This window comes from Sorex fumeus, unplaced genomic scaffold (genome assembly GCF_029834395.1).
Source record: "Sorex fumeus unplaced genomic scaffold, SorFum_2.1 ptg000037l, whole genome shotgun sequence".
Taxonomy (NCBI): domain Eukaryota; kingdom Metazoa; phylum Chordata; class Mammalia; order Eulipotyphla; family Soricidae; genus Sorex; species Sorex fumeus.
Window position 1 is genome coordinate 23,939,722 of NW_026606094.1, and position 19,057 is coordinate 23,958,778.

A 19,057-nucleotide genomic window follows, 5' to 3' on the forward strand; every position below is an offset into this window, starting at 1 on the left:
AGCCTTGAACTCTCTGGCCCTTTTAGTTGAGAGTCTCTGAGACTGCCCCTGGGGCACTTGAGAACTGCTTGGGAGGCCATACCCCCCAAAGAGATACTTTTGTCGGGGATACCACACCCAGTGAGGCTCAGGACTTACGTCTGGCTCTGTCCTCCGGGATCACTCCTGTTGGAGTGATCACTCCTTTTGAGGAACATATGGGGTGCCAGGGATTGAACCTGGATTGGTCACATGCAAGGCAAGTGCGTTCTTTGCTATACTATCTCTCCAGTGGCCCCTTCTCCAAAAGGTATTTAAAGAATTATGGGAAGCAATGCATTCCTGCAGTTTAAATTATAGAAACTGTCTGAATGTTTAATATTTTATTCTTTTAAACAGTATACGCAGATAAGAGGTAACTTCTCTAGTCCATAATCTAGAAGTGTTACTGTGAATATTGCTTTATAGCTCTAGAAATTAATAACAGTTTCCAAAATACCTGTTAAAGAGATCATTTCTTTCTATTTCTTATTTAACAACATGGGACATGGGTGTTTTTGACATTTAAAATTTTGTTTTTATTTTGACATATGAAAAGATAATTGTGTGACATTTTGCAACCACATAAAGAAAGAGTTAGGGATCAGAACTATCAGGCAGATAAAAAAAAAGAGGGAGGTGGAGAGAGAGGGCGGGAGTAGAGAACAAACTAATAAACAAAATAAAAACCTAAAGGAGAACTAGTTTGCAGTGTTTGTAGGAGGCCAGTGTGGTAGATTTATGAGCAAGCAAAAGTGGAACATGATGTGAAATGGGAAGTGTCAGATTCTTTGTTGTTTTGGGAGCCATACCTGGCTGAACTCAGGCTAATTCTTGGCTCTGTATTAAGGGCAAGCACCTTACCTGCTGTACTGTAGTTCCAACCCAAAGTCAGATTCTTATAGTCCTTATACCTTGTCAGAAAGAATTTTTATTCTGAGAGTGTCATTTCTGTGTTTAAAATAATTCATGTTGCTTTAGCTGAACTTTAAGCTATACAATATATGCTACAGCTAAAGTCATTGGAAAATAGAGAAATAGAGGCAGACTTGAAAAGATGTCAAGACAGAAGGGAGAGCATTCGGTAGGCTTTCCATTGAAAGTTTCTCAGCTGAGGACAGGACATGTTCAACATATAGTTTGACTAAAGCTTGATTTGAAAATGTGACCTTTTCTTCGCCTGCCAAAATCAGAGAAGACAACTAGAGCAATTGAAAATTCAAGATAGCATTTCAGTAACTAAGGCATTGGGTTGGAAAGGAGACTATAACAAATTTTTTATCTGAGTTATGCATAAACATATTACTGAGTCCCAAATTATACAAAGACATTAGAGTCAAAGTGTCCCAGTAAAGAATTTCATCGTTCTTGTTTCAAAACAACTGAGCAGAAATTGGAACTGCTACCTAAGCATCAGACTTTGCAGTGTGAATCCTTCTGAGTTAAAAACCAGAAAATTGGGCTGGAGCAGTAGGATAGTGGGTAAGGTGCTTTTGCCTTGCACACAGCCAACGAGGTTCAATCTCAGGTAGCATATAATGGTCCCCAGACACTGCCAAGAGTGATCCTTGAGTATAGAGTCAGAGTGTTTTCTGAGCTGAGTGTGGGCCAGAACTCTTGCATCCCCCCCCAAAAAAAAATCTGAAACAAACAACATTCTTCAGAGGAATAAAATATAATCCAGAGACTCAGAATTGAATGTAGAAACTATCTAGAATACAACCTAAAACCATTCAAGAAAAGAAGAATCTGGAGAATGTGATCCATTCTCAAAAGTAAATCAATATAGACCAACCTGACTTGAATGAACCAAGTGTTGAATTGAGCAAAATATCAAACAGTTATTATAACTACATTTAATAAGACAATGGGAAAATATGCTAATAGATGAATATGTATCAATCTCAACAGAAGATTTAAAATAACAAAATCTAAATTATAGAACTTAAAAAATAATATATGAAATTTAAAGTTCTTAGAACTGAATTGAGATAATAAGGAAAAAATTACTAAAATTGAAAATAAAAAGTACATATTGTTACTCTCCTTTACCTCATTATGTTTTTTTGGTTGCTTACTACTTCCAAGTGGAGTTTCATTGCCTTTTCTGGATGTCCCTTAAATATTGCTTGAAGGGCAAGTGTAGTGACAATGAATTCTTTTAAGCATTGTTTGTCTGAAAAGCTCTTTATTCTTTCTTCAAATCTGAGTGGCACTGTCCCTGGGTAGAGTCTTTTGGTTGGAGTACTAATCTGTGTAGCAGTATTTAGACAGAGTGTCCTTCCGGCCTGCAGAATTTCTATTCTAAAATCTATTGGGGGGGGCGGGGCGGAGGTTGGTTCTGGGAAAGGCGGTCACACCTGGCAGTACTCAGCTGGCTCTGCACTCAGGAATTACTCCTGGTGGTACTCGGGGGACCATATGGGATGCCAGGGATCAAATGTGGGTCTGTCATGTTCAAAGCAAATGCCCTTCCCTCTGTGCCCAATCTAATATTCTTTAGAGGTTTCCTTATATATGATTCCTTATCTTTCGATTTTTTTTATATTATCTAACATTGTTTTTGCCATTTTAATTATAATGTGTCCTGGTGTGCATCTATTTGCTTCTGTTTTCTTTGGAACTCTTTGAACTTTCTGGTTTCTAACCCTTATCTCAGCTTGGGGAAGTTGCTATTCTTTAAATAAAAGTTGTGTCATTTTCTCTCTGTACTTCTGGAACGCTTACAATGTGAATCTTAATCCTCTTGATGTTGTCCCATATTGCTCTTACATTACCTTCACTGTTTTTAATTCTTTTTGATGGTCTTTGGATGGTTTCAACTACTTTCCCTTCAAGTCCACTGATTCAGTTTTTGAGTTCTTTCACTCTGTTGTTAATCTCATCTGTTTTATTTTTTAAAATTTGGTTTCTCTTTAACGCTTGATTTCCATTTAGATTTTTTTAAAATTTTGTCTGTCTCCAAGTTTCTTCTTGACTTCAGTGAGAATCAGGCTGGTGATTTAAAGTCTTCTTCTGATAACTCAAATAGCTCTATTGTATTAAAACTTATTTCCAGGCTGTTAGCTATTTTAGTCCATTGGTGTGGATAAGTTTTTCCATCTCCCCATTATGGATGGTGTTCCAGGAAGGACTGGCTATGTTAGAGTGGACCTGGGGGTGCTGGAGCAGTAGTACAGCAGGTAGGGCGCTTGTTTTGCATGCGGCCAAACCGGGTTCAATTCCCAGCATCACATATGGTCCCCCAAGGACTGCCAGGAGTAATTTCTGAGTGCAGAGCCAGGAGTAACCCTGAACATCGTTGGGTGTGACCAAAAAGGCAAAATAATAATAATAATAATAAAGTGGGCCTGGGCTGAAACTGGGTAATCTGCATCCTCGGGTGTCTCATCCTGTCTGGGGCTCAGAATTGTAACAGTCCTGAACACTGGAGATGCTTGGCAGCAAGTCAGCTGGTCCTGGCGGTGACCAGGGGATTCTTAGTCACGAGTATCTGGCCCTACTGTAACTATGAATTTGAATGGACCTGGGCATTGACAAGGTTTAATTATCAGAGTGCCTGGTGGCATTTGTGGGGTTGAAGTGGCAACCAGGAGTTCAGGGTTGCTGGTATCTGGCAGCTACGTGACTGTTGTAGTCATGTAGACCTGGGTGGTGCAGGTGGAGGAGGAGGCTGGGGCCTCTATCCCAGCTGGTGACAGAGAGTGCTCGTAGGAGCTGGCAGAGGCAGAATCTGGAGGGCCATGTGCCAGCAAGGGTTCCCTTGCTAACTGACTGTGCTTAGGGAGGTCCAGGAGAACTTTCTGTGTGTAGGGGTGCCACTTGCTTGCTGACAGTCATGTGTAGACTGGCAGAAACTAGGTCTGTTTGTCTGCCAGTGTTAAGTCCTCTTGACAGTTGTCTCTCATCTCCCAGCTAGCTCAACTATTTGCTAGTGGTGGGTGGAGCTCTCCTAAGGAATTTGCCCCGAAGGTCTATTATTATGGAAACTAAGATCCAATATGGTTTCTAACAGCAAAATTACAAGATGTCACCATGATGGCACCTGCCAGTGACTGATCCCTGTTTAAACCCTATAATGTCTTGCCTCCCATTTCGGTGATCATTGGATGGGCATGCCAGGTGTTCTGTATAACTCCCCTTGTTTCTTCCAGGGTGAAGTTCTGCACATCAGAACTGTCTCCCCAATTGCAATTTTTTACAATTGTTGGTATGTGTGTGTGTGTGTATGTGTGTGTGTGTGTGTATGTATGTGTGTGTGTATTGTGGGGGTGACTGGTTCTTGGCAAGGTGTATCTGTCTCCTTGGGTGCTATCTTTTTGTCCCTTGCTGTGAAAGCTTTGTCAGGGTTTTTGTTCGCCCACGGTTTTGGGTTTCAGTGTAGGTTAGTCCAAGTTTTGGTGCTTATTTCTTGTGATTGTGGGAGAAGATAGACACAAGTTCTCCCTCTCGCACCATTTTCACCTGCCCCCCCTTTATTTCTAGGTGCTATTTATGGTTTGTTTAGCACAACACAAAAATTTAGAAATATCCAGTGATTTCCAACAGAGCTTTACTGATACATTTTGCAAATCAAAGTAATGAGTATAGATACATTGTTCTACAATTTGCCTTTTAATTCTTTTTGTTAGGTTTTTGGGTCATACCTGGCAATGCTTAAGAATTATTCATAGCTCTGTGCTCAGGAATTACTCCTGGGAAGTTTAGGGTGCCATATGTAGTATCAGGGATCAAACCCAGGTTGGCCTTGTGCAAGACAGAAGACTAGCACCCATTGTACTTTCTATCTCTCTAGTCCCTAAAATTTACCATTTTTTGGGGGGGGGGTCACACCCAGCGATGCACAGGGGTTACTCCTGGCTCTGCACTCAAGAATTACTCCTGGTGGTGCTCAGGAGACCATATGGGATGCTGGGAATTGAACCTGGGTCGGCCATGTGTAAGGCAAAAACCCTGCCCCCTGTGCTATCACTCTAGCCCTCCATTTGCCTTTTTCAATCTTGAGATTTTTTTTTAATCACATCAGCCTATCTTGATGCTTATTTGCTTATTTTTTAACCATTTTTTAGTATTCTCTTTGTGCAAGTGCCATGATTTATATATTTCCAGGGTGTTTTTTTTAAACTCTTTTAACATGTTACAGTGAGTATCCTTGTAGCTGTATCTTGAGGAGTGTTTATAGATACTTCTAAAGAGTCTTAGTGGTGGAACTGTTAAAGTACAAATGCATTTACTTTTATAGAGAATGGTACATTGTTCTATAGGTGGGTTGTGTTCATTTCTTTTTCTTCCAGCTGGTTATAAAAGTACCTCTTTATACATATCCAGCAGCGATTGGTATCAGCAAAAAAAATTATTTTCCACCAGTTTAAAGATTGAAAATGAACTCCCATTTTATTTGTGTGAAGAATCTTTTTGCTTTCCTCTTTTTAGCTTTAAGTCTATGAATAGCAATAATATATAATAAGTGATTTTCACTTGAAGATGTTGGCATTCCTTGACTAGAAAAAAAATTGTACCAAAAGTGATCATAATACACATTTGGCATGCTGTTAACTTTGTGGGAGTTTAGTTAACCACCCTTGAGTCAAAGAGAATTTTAGTCTCTGTTTATTTCTGGATCAGATTCAGAACATCTGGTTAAGAGAGTGTAAGTGACTGCTGAGAGGAGAGACAGCTGTTTTCTTGTGGCCCTAAATCTTCCCGGAAGGAACATGTCTCATGTGCTCTAAACGTCTTAGAAGATGATTTCCCAACATTATAGTAAGCTGGCTAGAGAAGAATAGGATTTTAGGCAGCAAGAACACTCTGTTTGGCCTCAGTATTTGGGTTTATTGTAGTCCAGAATGTGCAGTGAACTCAGTACAGCATGTAAACTCTAACTCTCCAGAGTGAATGTCTGTTCTTAGAAAACCTCCAGTGGAAGGAAGCAAGTCTTATTCCATAAAAGCAATGAAGAAAGACAAACTCCTGATCTGCTTTATGGACTCAATTTTTTGATTTCCTCTGTGACTCCCAGAACACATGTTGAACCCTTTAGTAATTGACTCCTCAATTCAAAGCTGTCACCACTACTAAGATCCCTCTTGAAAGGGGCATATATACTTCTCCAAATTATACCATAAACTCAGGAATGTTCTGAGTTCCTTTCCCCTAAATGGTTTATTTCTTAAGCTCTCTTCCTCCTTGTCTCTATTTCACACACGCTTCCTGTCTCTGAATCCACCCACACAATAGCGCCAGGCGCGCCACTGCTACTCTCGCCTGCAAAAATGTATGAGAACTAGGATGTACTAATCAAGAGAATTTGTGAAGCAAAAAATTTTAGTGAGGATTTTAATGCAGGTAATTTGATCTTCCTGGCATGATTGATGAGATGCTTGATCTTTTGGCATCAATGATAGAGGAGACAAAGAACCTTTAAAAGAGTGCTTTGAGGTGATCCCTTTAAACATTTCCGCCTTCCCCATGAGATTTTCTCTATAGGTTCCATGGGGATGACAAAGCTGGGGCAACTGAAGCAATAATTATACTAGAATGCTAGGTGCATAGCAGATCCTCAGGAGGTACTTGACTGATTTGTGACAAACATTCAAATAGCTTTTGCCTGATAGTGTTCCATTGCTTTATTGTGAATGCAGAGAAAGTATTTTAAAAATTTTTTTTTATTTTATAAGGTGGTTCACAATATTTGATTACAGCTAATATTCAAACACAAATCCCACCCACATTACACCTTCCCACCACCAAATGCATAGAAAGTATTGCAGAAATATTGGTTAAGTATAAGACATTGAGAGTTTTTTTATATGTATGAAATTAATAACCACTGGATAGGAACTGCAATGTCTACATGTGATCTGAAATATCCCTTACTAACTTTGGTCAGGGATAGGATTAAGTGCAAGAATAAATTGTGGTTGAAAAATTCTTAAATATATAAATTTGTGTAATGAACCATCCTTTGAATGATTATGCCCAATTATTGTTAATTACTATGGTAACTGGTATTTTCTCTTTTCATTACCATTTAAGTGACAAACTATTTATGCATTTATAAAAAATCTGTTTTTGGAAGATAATCTTGTTGGGGGTCAGAGAGAGATTATAGCAGGTGAATTTCCTTGCATGCAGCCAACCCAGGTTCAGTTCAATCTCCAGCACCACATATGGTTCCATTGTGCTGTCTGTAGTGATCTCTCAGTGCAGAGCCAGTAGTACGCCTTGAGTACAGCAAGATGCGCCCTCTCCCCCCAACTAATGATAATGGAAATAATAACAACCTTGGCCATCACCCATTAAAAATATTATTTCTATATTAGTTTCTATGTGCCATTAAAAATAACCAGAACCTGGACTGGAAAGAGAATTAAAGAATTACAGAATTAAAGCATTTGCCTAACATGCATCCATTCCCAGTATGGTCCCTGAGCTCTGCTGGGAAGACCCCTGAGTGCAATCAGGAATAGGCTCTGGTCACCACTGCCCAACCCTTCCTTCCCAGCAGTAGTGAGAACCTGTGGCCTAAATAACATAAGGCACTGTCTTACAGTCAGACATGGTTTCACTGAACTGAAATAAAATAAAAATGTGGTCAGTGCTGCCTTTCTGTCTGTAAGGGAGAGTCTGATTCCTGCTTATTAGAGTTACAGGGTTTTTTTTGGGTATTGGATGAGTTTTATGCTGACTGTTAGCAAAAGTCTATTCCCAGCTGCTAGAGGCTTCTCACATTCCTTGATTCATGGCCTCCTTCCTCTATCTTTATTTGGGGAGGAGAGTGGGGCAGGAGGCACACTTGGCAATGATCAGGGCTTATTCCTGGCGCTGTACTCAGAGATCACTCCTGGCAATGCTCATGGCACTGTGTATGGTGCCAGAGATTTGAACCAGTCACACACAAGTCAAGGCAAGTGCTTTACTCCCGGTACTTTTTCTCTGGCCCTCTCCTTCCATCTTTTTTTTTCTTTTTTTGGGTAACATCCGGCATTGCACAGGGGTTACTCCTGGCTCATGCGCTCAGGAATTACTCCTGGCAGTGCTTGGGGGACCGTTTGAGATGCTGGGAATTGAACCCAGGTAGGACGCATACAAGACAAATGCCCTACCCACTGTGCTATCACTCCAAACAGCAACAGTGGGTCAAATCCTTCTCATGTTATGTCTCTGACCCACTATTTTGTCTTCTTTATCCACTTTTAAGAACTCATGTGGTTAAGCTTGAGCACGCCTAATATAATTCAGGGTATCCTCTTCATCAAGGTTCTTAATCACATCATCTTAAATCGTCTGAGCTTCTTGTGAACATTTATGGCACATACCCTAGAAATGAGCATCTGGGCATTGTTGGGGCCATTCTCCCTATGACAGTGACTCATTTATTTTATCTTGTGGTTTTTTTTGCCATACTGATCCAATGAATGTATCTAGCTAGAGACAGTTATAGAAGAGACACTTTGTAAAGAGTACCATTTCTGTTAGGATTTTCTGTGAACACAGGAATGATTAACTATGTGTAAGAGATCTCTCTGCTGAATCAATGCATTCAGTTTGTGACTAGTTATAGAAAAGTTTGTAGGGGAAACAGCTAAACTTGTACACTGTACCATTTCTGTCATGCTCTTTCTTTGAATACAGAAAAGAATAATTACAATAAATCTTTTGTGATACTGTGGAGGAGTGGGACTTGAGCTTGATTTTGGAAGCTGAGAGAAATTTGATGATCCTCAGGTTTAGCTGAAAGAGAAAAGATGTATGAAAGCACAGGAATGGGAATGAGTGTGGAAGGTCAAGATCTTTCTGATTTTGACAATCACTGCTCACATATTACTCCCTGTGCTCCTGTCATCTGGTCCTTTACCTGTCAAAATCCTCTGTTACCTTCATCACCATCTCTTGATCACCTCAGCCTTCTCCATCAGATGGGCAGTGTTTTCCTTTGTGCCCATAATTCTTTGATTGCAGCCCCATATTGCTGCATAACTGCATTTTTTTTCTTTTTGGGTCACACCCAGAAACGCACAGGGGTTACTCGTGGCTCATGCACTCAGAAATTACTCCTGGCAGTGCTGAGGGACCATATGGGATGCTGGGAATTGAACCCGGGTTGGCCGCATGCAAGGCAAGCGCCCTACCTGCTGTGCTATCACTCCAGCCCCCATAACTGCATTTTGATTAATTGTTTGGGTCATTGTGGGTGTTTTTTTGTATATTTTTTTTTTGTTGTTGTTTGATGCTCAGGGATTACTCCTGGCTCTGCGCTCAGGAATTACTACTGGCAGTGAATGGGGGATCATATGGGATGTCAGGGTTTGAACCCGGGCCAGCCGCATCCAAGGCAAACTTCTTACCCACTGTACTATCACAACAGCCCCATGGATTTTTTTTGTTTGTTGTTGTTTTTTTTGTTTTGTTTTTACTTTTTATTCTCCTAATTATATCAGAAGTTCTTTAGAGCCCCTATTTTTTTTTTCCTATCACTTAACCAGGAAGAGTGGTCTTTGCAAAGCAGTATGGGTTGATTCAGAGGGAAGTTGACAATAGACTAATTAAAGTCCAAGTGTATTGACACCAGGAAGCCCAGGTCCTAGGGCCAATATTTTCTCAGTAAATATTTGTGGAAGCGAATGAGGAGTGTGGCTCATCCGCAAAGGACTGGCATCAGAAAAAAGAATCAGTAGCTTTCAAAGGTTGGTTTATCAAGGCGGCCGGAAAACACATGGGCGTCACACATGGGAGAAGAAGAAACCATGGTGAGTCTTTGTGAGGTGATGAGCACCATGCTCAGGCAAGGTCAGCTAGGCCAATATAAGCAGGGTGGACTGTGCAGAGGAGAGAGCAGTTGGAGAGGACAGTGTGGGGGCAGGGGTGTGAGAAGATGGAGTCATAGACTAGATGGGTGACAGTTGTAAGGAGAGGAAGCTGCTCGCCTCGGAAACAGCATGAGGTGAGGCTTTTGGCTGCCAAGCATGAAAGAAAGGGATGGTTCTCTCTCACAACCCAGGAAGAATTTAAAACTTGCTTCTAGAAAGAGTAAGATAATGCTTGCAGTTTGGGACAAGATGAATCTGAGAAGACAGCTTGAATTCCAGGCAAAGGCCCTTTTGATCACCGGAAATATGCTTTCAGTGTAGCCGAGGGAGATTCCGGACCTGCAGGTACCCTGGCCGGCATTTGAGGGCATCAGGAAAGCCCCAAAATCACAGCACTGACATACTTCACATCACTAAGATCACTAAGGAGGGGGTGTGGCATTGCGGCAGGGCCTGTTGGTGACAGCCAATCAAGTATGTAGACACAAAGAGGCCTGTGATCACCCAGGCTGCTGTTAAGGGAAATCTTTCCTCAGGATTAGGCGCTTGGGAGTGATTTATTCTGTACAATTCTGCTGCAGGTAAAAGGCAGATTAAGAAATCTTGGGGCTGGAGCGATAGCACAGCAGGTAGGGCATTTTGCCTTGCATGTGGCTGACCCGGGTTCGATTTCCAGCATCCCATGTGTTCCCCTGAGCACCACCAGGGGTAGTTCCTGAATGCAAAGCCAGGAGTGACCCCTCTGTATCTCTGGGTGTGACGCAAAAAGAAAAAAAGAAAGAAAGAAAGAAAGAAAGAAACCTGGCACTGTCTCTGTCCTCGGCTTCACCTGCTTGTCCTATACTTGTTTCCTCTCCAGTGGGACATTTGTTTTCTTTGTTTGGGATATTTGTTGCCTCAGTAAACGTCTGCTGGGGAGGAAGGGATTTTCCTTAGTCCATGTGATGGAATATCTGATGCCTGTAATTTCTGAAATGCCCGTGGTGGTGGTCTGGGCCTGAAGTGGGCGAGGTTCTAATTGGAACAAGCTTTCCTTCTGTGGGAATTGCCACAAGGAATCAAGAATTCCTACTCCTTTAGGATAGAAGTCTGTACATGGACACGAAGAAGACTTGAGCTGGACTGTGACAGGATTATTCGGGATATAATCTTGAGTGTTTGGTCTTCCTGTGAGTAAAGTGGCTTAAGGTATTTAGTTTAAAGGGAACTTCGCTGTGATGAGGACAAAAACAAACGAACTCTTGGGATGAATTTAAGGGTGCAGTTCCTTAAATTTATCTCAATTGACATAATGTATACATGTGCTTTGATTTTTACTGGGTATACAAAATCATGGTGCTAAAGTAAAAGAAGTAGGCTAAGAACAGAATTGACTATGTCATAATGGCTTTTTTTAGTCATGACTAAAATTTCATTATTTACATTAAAACCTGTTTCTTTTCTGTTTTCATTTCGGATGCCTGTCCTTTGTGTTTATTTGTTCAGGCAGCGCTCAGGTATACTCTGTGTAAGGAACACTAGGCCACATCTCCTGGGGTGACCATGGGGAGTGAGATGCAGTTCCTGAGGCTTCATAGCCTAGACTAGTGTCTCTCGGCCTTTCTCCACCATTCCTCTTACCCCCCCCCCCATACTATCATTTGGCCTCTTGATTGCATGCTGTACCCTCCCTTACCCGTGAGATTTTCACGAGTGGCCCCACGTGGAACTTAAGGTCCCCAGTGAAGGAGCAGTGCCCCAGAAGAGGCCTGCTGATTCTGTTGAGTCGCAACCGTTGCTCATCTTAGTGTTCAGACATTTCTCATGAGAAGTGAGCACCCTTGACAGTGTAGAGCACCCTTGACAGTGGTAGAAGGAAGGAAGCCAGTGAGACTGGACAGGATGCAGGTTGAGCTGGACAATGATATTTAAAGGTGTAGTGCTTCTGCCTTACATGCCACTGCATGGCAGGCTTCACTGTAGAACGTCTCTGCAGGAGGTGGTGTGAAGGAGAAGACAGTTCTTCCTGGAGGAGAGGGTGGGGGAGTGAGGGGGGCATGTGAGTGATGGCCCGGAAAAGCCACAGCAGAAGTCATTTATGAATTGACTGTTGAAAAAAAGTGATGGATCTTTGCTAGGTGACTGAAGGGGGAAGGGAGGAACATTTCAGATGTCCTACAACATCAGCTGAGGGAGAAGGGCCAGTGAATTCCTGGTTCCTTGAGAAACTGTCAGTAACTAGTTTACTGAGTAAGGTGAGAGGAGCAGGAGGCTGCAATGGCAGAGAAGAACAAGACTGGGGAAGGCCTGGGACATTTGCCAGAGACCAGTGAGTCAGCAAGTGACACAATTATTGCATCTTAGAACTTTTGGGCAGCTATGTAGGGGGTGATGCTTAATTGGGAAGTCGAACAAGAGTGTCACTGTGGGATCTGGGAAAGGTAGGATACATACCTGGGATATGTGAGACTGAGTTTGCTCTGACATACCGCACCCCACAACAGCGGGTGTCACCTGGTGGTCCCCAGGGTCACATGACTGACTCGCCATCCATTGTCCTCCTGAGCATCAAACTGTCAAAGCCAACACAGCCAGCCAGGAATTACCAGAGTTGCCCCTGGTCCTCTTGAGCCCCACTGGGGATCCTTGAGAAGGAGATTGGGGTAGTGATCTTGAGTGGGAAACTGCTTTTTTTTTTTGAGAGGGAGAAGAGAGACATAGCAGAGCTGGTGGTGGGGAGGGAAGGGATACAAAGATGCTGACAAGTGAAGTTTCAGAACTTGGTTCCTGACAGGCCAAAAAGAAGGAATCTGGAGAATGAGTTCTAGGTTTGTGACCAGCTGACTTGATGGACAGTAGAGACATCAGCTCTAGGTTGCTGGGAAGGAGTGAACCAGCCCTCTTGGATCTGTGGGTTTGGGGTGCTTCTGGAACATGACCTGTCTTACAGGGAGTTAGGTATTTGGGGCTGAGCTGCAGGAAAGGAGTTGCAATCGAACATAAGGAAAAAGAGAGAAGATATCAAAGCAAGAATGACCAGGAAAGCTACTGAAAACCTCAACAGAGTCGAGATGAAGTCTGACTGGAGAGAAAGCTAGGGAGAGAAAGCCGAGAGACCTGGCCAGGGAGTGGTTTTAGCTTTGGAGTTTGGAATTAATATGCAGGCAAGATTTCTTTCTGTACATTTGATTTCTGAAGGAAGTAAGAGAATCCTACATGAAAACTTCCTCCCCTGTATTGTGTCCTAGTTAACCCAGAGCTTTAGGCAGTAGTTCGTGTATCACTGTGCTGACCACCGCTAACCTGCTCTGCTACACTTGCAGCTGCTCGCCTGAGTCCGGCCAGTGCTCCTGCCGACCCCACATGATCGGGCGTCAGTGCAATGAAGTGGAACCTGGTTACTATTTTATCAACTTGGACCACTACATCTATGAAGCCGAGGAAGGCACCTTTGGACCTGTAAGTAGGGGAGTGCTTGGCAGGTTGACAAAGCAGCATTTGGGGAACAGGAATGGTGTATGCACATTTTTATAAAGAAACTACTTGAGTAGCAATTTTTCTTATGAGTCCTAAGTAAGCAATTGACATATAATGCACAGTAAAATAAAGATAGACAGTCTGATATCCATTCACCCCTTAATAATAGGGATGTGAGAAATTAGTCGTTAGGCAGTTTTTATTATGATGTGGTCTTCAGAGAATTGTATCAGGCCAACTGTGACCCAAGCCTTGCTAAGCGATGCCTGACTGGAAAATACTATAATGTGTGATGTGATAAATACTGCTTCAGTGGCAATCTCTGCAGCTTGTAAAGCACAGTATAAAGGACTTTAAAGCAATCTACTTTACTACTTAACCTTATAAAAGGTAACATGTGAGACTATCAAAGGAAATAGAAAATACATGTTATAACTTTTGTCTGTGATCATAAAGTAAGGGTTAAGGGATAAGAGATGTCGTCAGCAGTAGAACACTTGTGTCCTATGTGTTTGTGTTAGAGCCCTAGTTTAACCCCACAAATCCCTTCCCCCACCCCCTCCTCCAAGAAAATTGCTTTAGTTTTCTATTTCTATGTAACAAGTCATTCCTGTGACTATATAACAGGTCTGTATAGTAATTCTGTTGCTGTTAAGAAATCCTAAATGTAGTGGCTTGAAATGTATGTCTGGCACTTCATTTGGGGTGGTTGAATTAGGTAGGGACCAACTAGGTATTTTTTTACAGACTGTGTCCTCAAGCAGCTCTCTTACAGAAGCTGGAGAGCTAGTCCATAGGTAGGGCATTTGCCTTAAACATGGCCAACCCAAGGTTGATCACTGGTACCGCATATGGTCCCTAGACTCTGCTAGGAATGATATCTGAGCACAGATCTAAGAGTAAATCCTGAACATAGATGGATATGCCTGGTGGTGGGGGAGGGTCCCCTTATACACTCTCCCCTCTCCCCAAAATGACCTTTGTATTCTAGAAGACATTTGATTGGCAGTTCTCTGTACTCAGCTCTGCTGGTCACAGTCACAAGACCAAAGCAGATTCAAGAGCTGGGCCTCATCGGTTCTGTCTTTCACATACATTCAAGAAACAAAGAGCTTGGATCAGTCACAGATATTACATAACAGTTTGAGTCAACAAACTCAAATGCACACTTGAGTTATGCAACTCAAATCCATCAAGTGTCAGTTTCAGTCACAATTCATTCCATTACAGGGAACACACATGATTGTATCTGGTGTCTTGGAACTTGAAACAAATTGCAGTGAGAAAGAAACAAGTCTTCCAGACTCTAGATCCCCTTGTAGAAGTTGGCTTCTCACTGCCAAATCTTGGCCTTTGTCAAGCTTTTGAGCCCCTGTCCAGTTCCCCAAGATGAACTCAACCACATGACCCTTAAGCAAGAAACCTTTATCTTGTTTGGATGTACAAAACTTTTGACAGTCTACTAGGAAAACTGAGTCTAAAAAGTTGTTATGGGCGCTGTCATTTGGGACCTTTGGGAAACTTAGGATTTCTTTAAACATTGTATTTAGTTACATACTATTCCAGGTCCAGCCTAACTACTGTCCCCTTGTCTCCTCAGGGTGTCAGCATAGTGGAGCGACAATATATCGAGGACCGGATTCCTTCCTGGACTGGAGCAGGCTTTGTTCGAGTACCTGAAGGAGCCTATTTGGAGTTTTTCATTGACAACATACCATATTCTATGGAGTATGAGATTCTGATTCGCTATGAGCCACAGGTAAAGAAACATTTCCATGGGTGGAGTATTGAGGTTGGGAGAACATCAGTAGAACAACAGAAAAATCTATTCTTACGAGCACCATAGATTTGTAGAATTTGGAGATTGCATTAGAACAGAACAAGCCCTGACTCTTTAACTTCTTCCCTAGGACTTCAAATGTACATTCTTCTCATTCACTTTTGCAAACATTTGGCAATCTCTTACTTAGCACTTACTGGAGTAAGAGGCCAAAGGTAGAAAGAGTAGATGGAATCTTGCTACAAATGAAGTAGGAGTGTGAGCAGAGAAGTAGAAAAGAGCAGTGTTTGGAGAGCCATCCCACATAGCTGAATAAAGAAAGATGCCTTTAAGCCCAGGGTCGGAGAGGAGTTTAGAGTCTGTGTTCAAGAGGCTAGTAAGAGACTTGGGGTAGTGGATTGTCATTATCTGGGTTGCATTTTTAGTTGGACGGACAGGGACATTGGGAGACACGGGGAGACCATTGGGCTGCTGTTTTGGTAGGAAGGATCGTCAGGGCTAGAACTGGGGCATTTGCAGAGGAAATGGTACAGAGGGAAGGGAAAGGAACAGAAATGACATTTTTCCATTTACCTTTGGCCTCTAATGGATCAGGAGGGGGCTGGTGCAGTTAGTCCTTTGATTGTTTCTTGTTCCAGCTTCCCGACAAGTGGGAGAAAGCTGTCATCACAGTGCAGCGACCTGGAAAGATTCCAACCAGCAGCCGATGTGGTAATACTGTCCCCGATGATGACAACCAGGTGGTGTCCCTCTCACCTGGCTCTAGGTCAGTATGGCCATGGTTTGCAACTCAATAGAACTCAAAACGCAAATTCATGTTTTTCCAGGACGCCTTGCTCTGTGAGTGGTAGGGTCACCGTTTTAAGAACTGGAAAATGACCATGGGCTGACTTGCTGCCTCTGGAATGAGCTTTGGTAGATGGATAATTAAGGGTTACTATTTTGTAGGTGATTGTAACTTTCTCTCTTTGGGTGCAGGTATGTGGTCCTGCCTCGCCCCGTATGCTTTGAGAAAGGTGTGAACTACACAGTGAGGCTAGAGCTGCCCCAATACACCTCCTACGACAGCGATGTGGAAAGCCCCTATACGCTGATAGACTCAGTAAGTGGAAGTGGGTTTCTGACATGTAAAACACACCCAGCGCTTCCCTGGAGGGGTGTTGGGGGGTGATGCTGAGATACTAAATTACCCAAGGCCACTTTGCCGATTTTCACCCTCTGGAAAGGGCTTTTTCTAATGTCTGGTTCTGAAAAGATAAAGTGCTTTTAAAATGACATTTCAAAAAGGATCAGATATTGAGAGTTCTCACTCAACATTCCTGACAAACGTGTCCATGTTGGAGAGATAGTACAGGAGTTAAGGTGCTCACCTTGCATCCCACCGACCCTGGTTTGAATCCCTGACATCACATATAGTGAGCACTGCCAGGGATGACTCCTGAGTTCAGAACCAGGAATAATCCCTGAGCACCTCTGGGTATGGCTCAAAAATCTGAAAGAGAGTGAGAATAAGAAGATTTAAGGGGTTTGTTGTATGGCATGATGGAAGAGTATTTTTCGTTTCAAGGGCCGAAGCAGTCTTTTGGATTTTAATGTGTGCTGTTTCGTGGCTGACATGGGGCATGACCATAAGAACACTTTGCCCTTCTGGTGTCTTTATAGCTTGTTCTCATGCCATTCTGCCAATCGCTGGATATCTTTACGGTGGGAACTTCGGGAGATGCGGTAGTCACCAACAGTGCCTGGGAGACCTTCCAGAGATACCGATGTCTGGAGAACAGCAGAAGTGTGGTGAAAACACCAATGACAGACGTTTGCAGAAACATCATCTTTAGCATTTCTGCCCTCTTACACCAAACAGGCCTGGGTAGGTATTATCACCCTCCCTCTCTCTTCTGAGAGCTGGGAGAATACTGGCACCCCACGGTGCTTTGGAATATATATCTAATGTATGATGCACGCTGATGTTAGGTGGACGGCCAGATCAAGAAAATTGAATCTTGAGAGATTGTCTCTGTTTTTTAGAAAGTAGCACTGTCCTCCCATTGTTCAACGATTTGCTCTAGCTGGCACCAGTAATGTCTCATGACAAATCTGTCAGACTTGTTGTTACTGTTTTTGGCATACTGAATACGTCACGGGAAGCTTGCCACGCTTTGCCATGCGGTTTTAGAAAGTACAAGGAATAAAATAAAACATTTTAGCAATGGAGCTAGTAATGTAAACCAGATCAGAATTCATGCGATCTCCAAAAAAAAGACTCGAGAAAGTTCAGGAAGATGCAACATTTCTATAGACAGGCCAGGGAGTCGGGAGGTAATCAGGCACATCACTTAATTAAAATTTTTTGGTTTTCGCCCTAAAAGGTCAGATCACCCAGATCTGGTCTTTTGTCCGAGGCCTTGTGGTATTTGAGCTTTGAAAGAAAGGAGGAGAAAACCGCTCAGTGGTTTTTCTTTTTCTAGAACATCTGCTCTCCTGTGCCAGTGGTGCTTCTAGGTTCTGGCTTACCAGTTGTCCCAGGCACGATGCTATTTTTAATGGGAACTGTGAAAAAGCCAAGCAGCAGAGAAGGGAACAGGGAGGCGAGCGCAAGGAGAGGGCTGAACCGGTTTCGAGCTGGGGTGATGGTTCTGAGCAGAGAGCACCTGCTCCGTGTCACAGGTTCTGACTTCTCTTTTCCTTGCAGCCTGTGAATGCGACCCTCAGGGCTCCTTAAGTTCCGTCTGTGACCCCAACGGAGGCCAGTGCCAGTGCCGGCCCAACGTGGTGGGAAGAACCTGCGACAGATGTGCTCCCGGCACTTTTGGTTTCGGCCCCAGTGGATGCAGACGTAGGTTCATCAGAATTGTCTGTCTTGGGGCTGGAACGATAGTACAATGGGTAGGGCATTTGCCTTTCACGTGGCCAACCTGGGTTCAATTCCCAGCATCCCATATGGTCCCCTGTGCACCTCCAGGAGTAATTCTGAGTGCATGAGCCAAGAGTAACCCCTGTGCAAACACTGGGTGTGACCCAAAAAGGAAAAAAAAAGTTGTCTGTCTTGGGGTTGATTCAGTGGTGGGGTTCTGTGACTGGGTATGATCCTATAAGCCCCAGAACATTCTGAGCTGGGTGCAAGCGTGCTTAAAGAGAGGTATTTTGGGGATGGGAAAGACAGCTCAAAGGATGGGGGAAGGCTTTGTGTTCGGGAACCCAGCATTCAATCCCTAGCACAGCATGCTCCCCACACCCAGACCACCAGGAGTGACCCCCAAGCACCTAGCCACCCTACCTTCATTCCCTCTGCATGTATCTCCCCTATCCTTCTAACAGGAGATATGTTTGCATTTGACTTCCTCAAGGAGGTTGCCTGGTTACCTGTGTGTGTGTGTGTGTTTTCCAGCTTGTGAATGCGACCTACAAGGATCTGTCAATGCCTTCTGTGATTCCGTCACTGGCCAGTGCCACTGTTTCCAGGGCGTGTACACACGACAGTGCGACCGGTGTTTACCCGGCTACTGGGGCTTTCCAAGCTGCCAGCCCTGCCAGTGCAATGGCCATGCTGAGGACTGCGACTCTGTGACGGGGCAGTGCTTGGGCTGCCAGGACTACACCGCAGGGCATAACTGTGAAAGGTACCAGGACTGAGTCGGGTTTGGGCTGAGCGCACAGCCTCCTAGACAGACCTCAGGCCTAGTCTCTCCCGGGTTCCCAGGGGAGCGACCATTTTCTTTTATTTATTTATTTATTTATTTATTTATTTTTATAAAGTAGTTCACAATATTGGATTACGTTCAATATTGGAACACAATCCCACCACCGTTAATGCCTCCCCACCACCATATTTCGGATGTCTCTACCTCGAACCCAAACCCCTGCCCCAAAGCAGAACTAAATAATTTATTTTGTATTGTTTGTTATAAATAAACTGCTGAAAATGATCCAAAAACGTTTCCTTAGAGGAAAGTGCGTGAAGATTGTTGTATTTCACCCAGGGGCCATTAAGCCTTTC

The 19,057-nt window shown here is 43.2% G+C and overlaps 1 protein-coding gene across 1 annotated transcript in view; it reads left to right on the forward strand.

Annotated features, from left to right (window-relative positions):
• LAMB1 (laminin subunit beta 1) overlaps positions 1-19,057 on the forward strand; it is an 86,747-nt gene that overhangs the window by 27,525 nt on the left and 40,165 nt on the right. Inside the window, exons 14-20 of the mRNA XM_056118024.1 lie at positions 13,130-13,265; positions 14,884-15,042; positions 15,702-15,829; positions 16,042-16,165; positions 16,726-16,930; positions 17,753-17,896; positions 18,449-18,680. Coding sequence (XP_055973999.1) covers positions 13,130-13,265; positions 14,884-15,042; positions 15,702-15,829; positions 16,042-16,165; positions 16,726-16,930; positions 17,753-17,896; positions 18,449-18,680 — 1,128 coding nt within the window. The remainder of the gene's footprint in view (positions 1-13,129; positions 13,266-14,883; positions 15,043-15,701; positions 15,830-16,041; positions 16,166-16,725; positions 16,931-17,752; positions 17,897-18,448; positions 18,681-19,057) is intronic.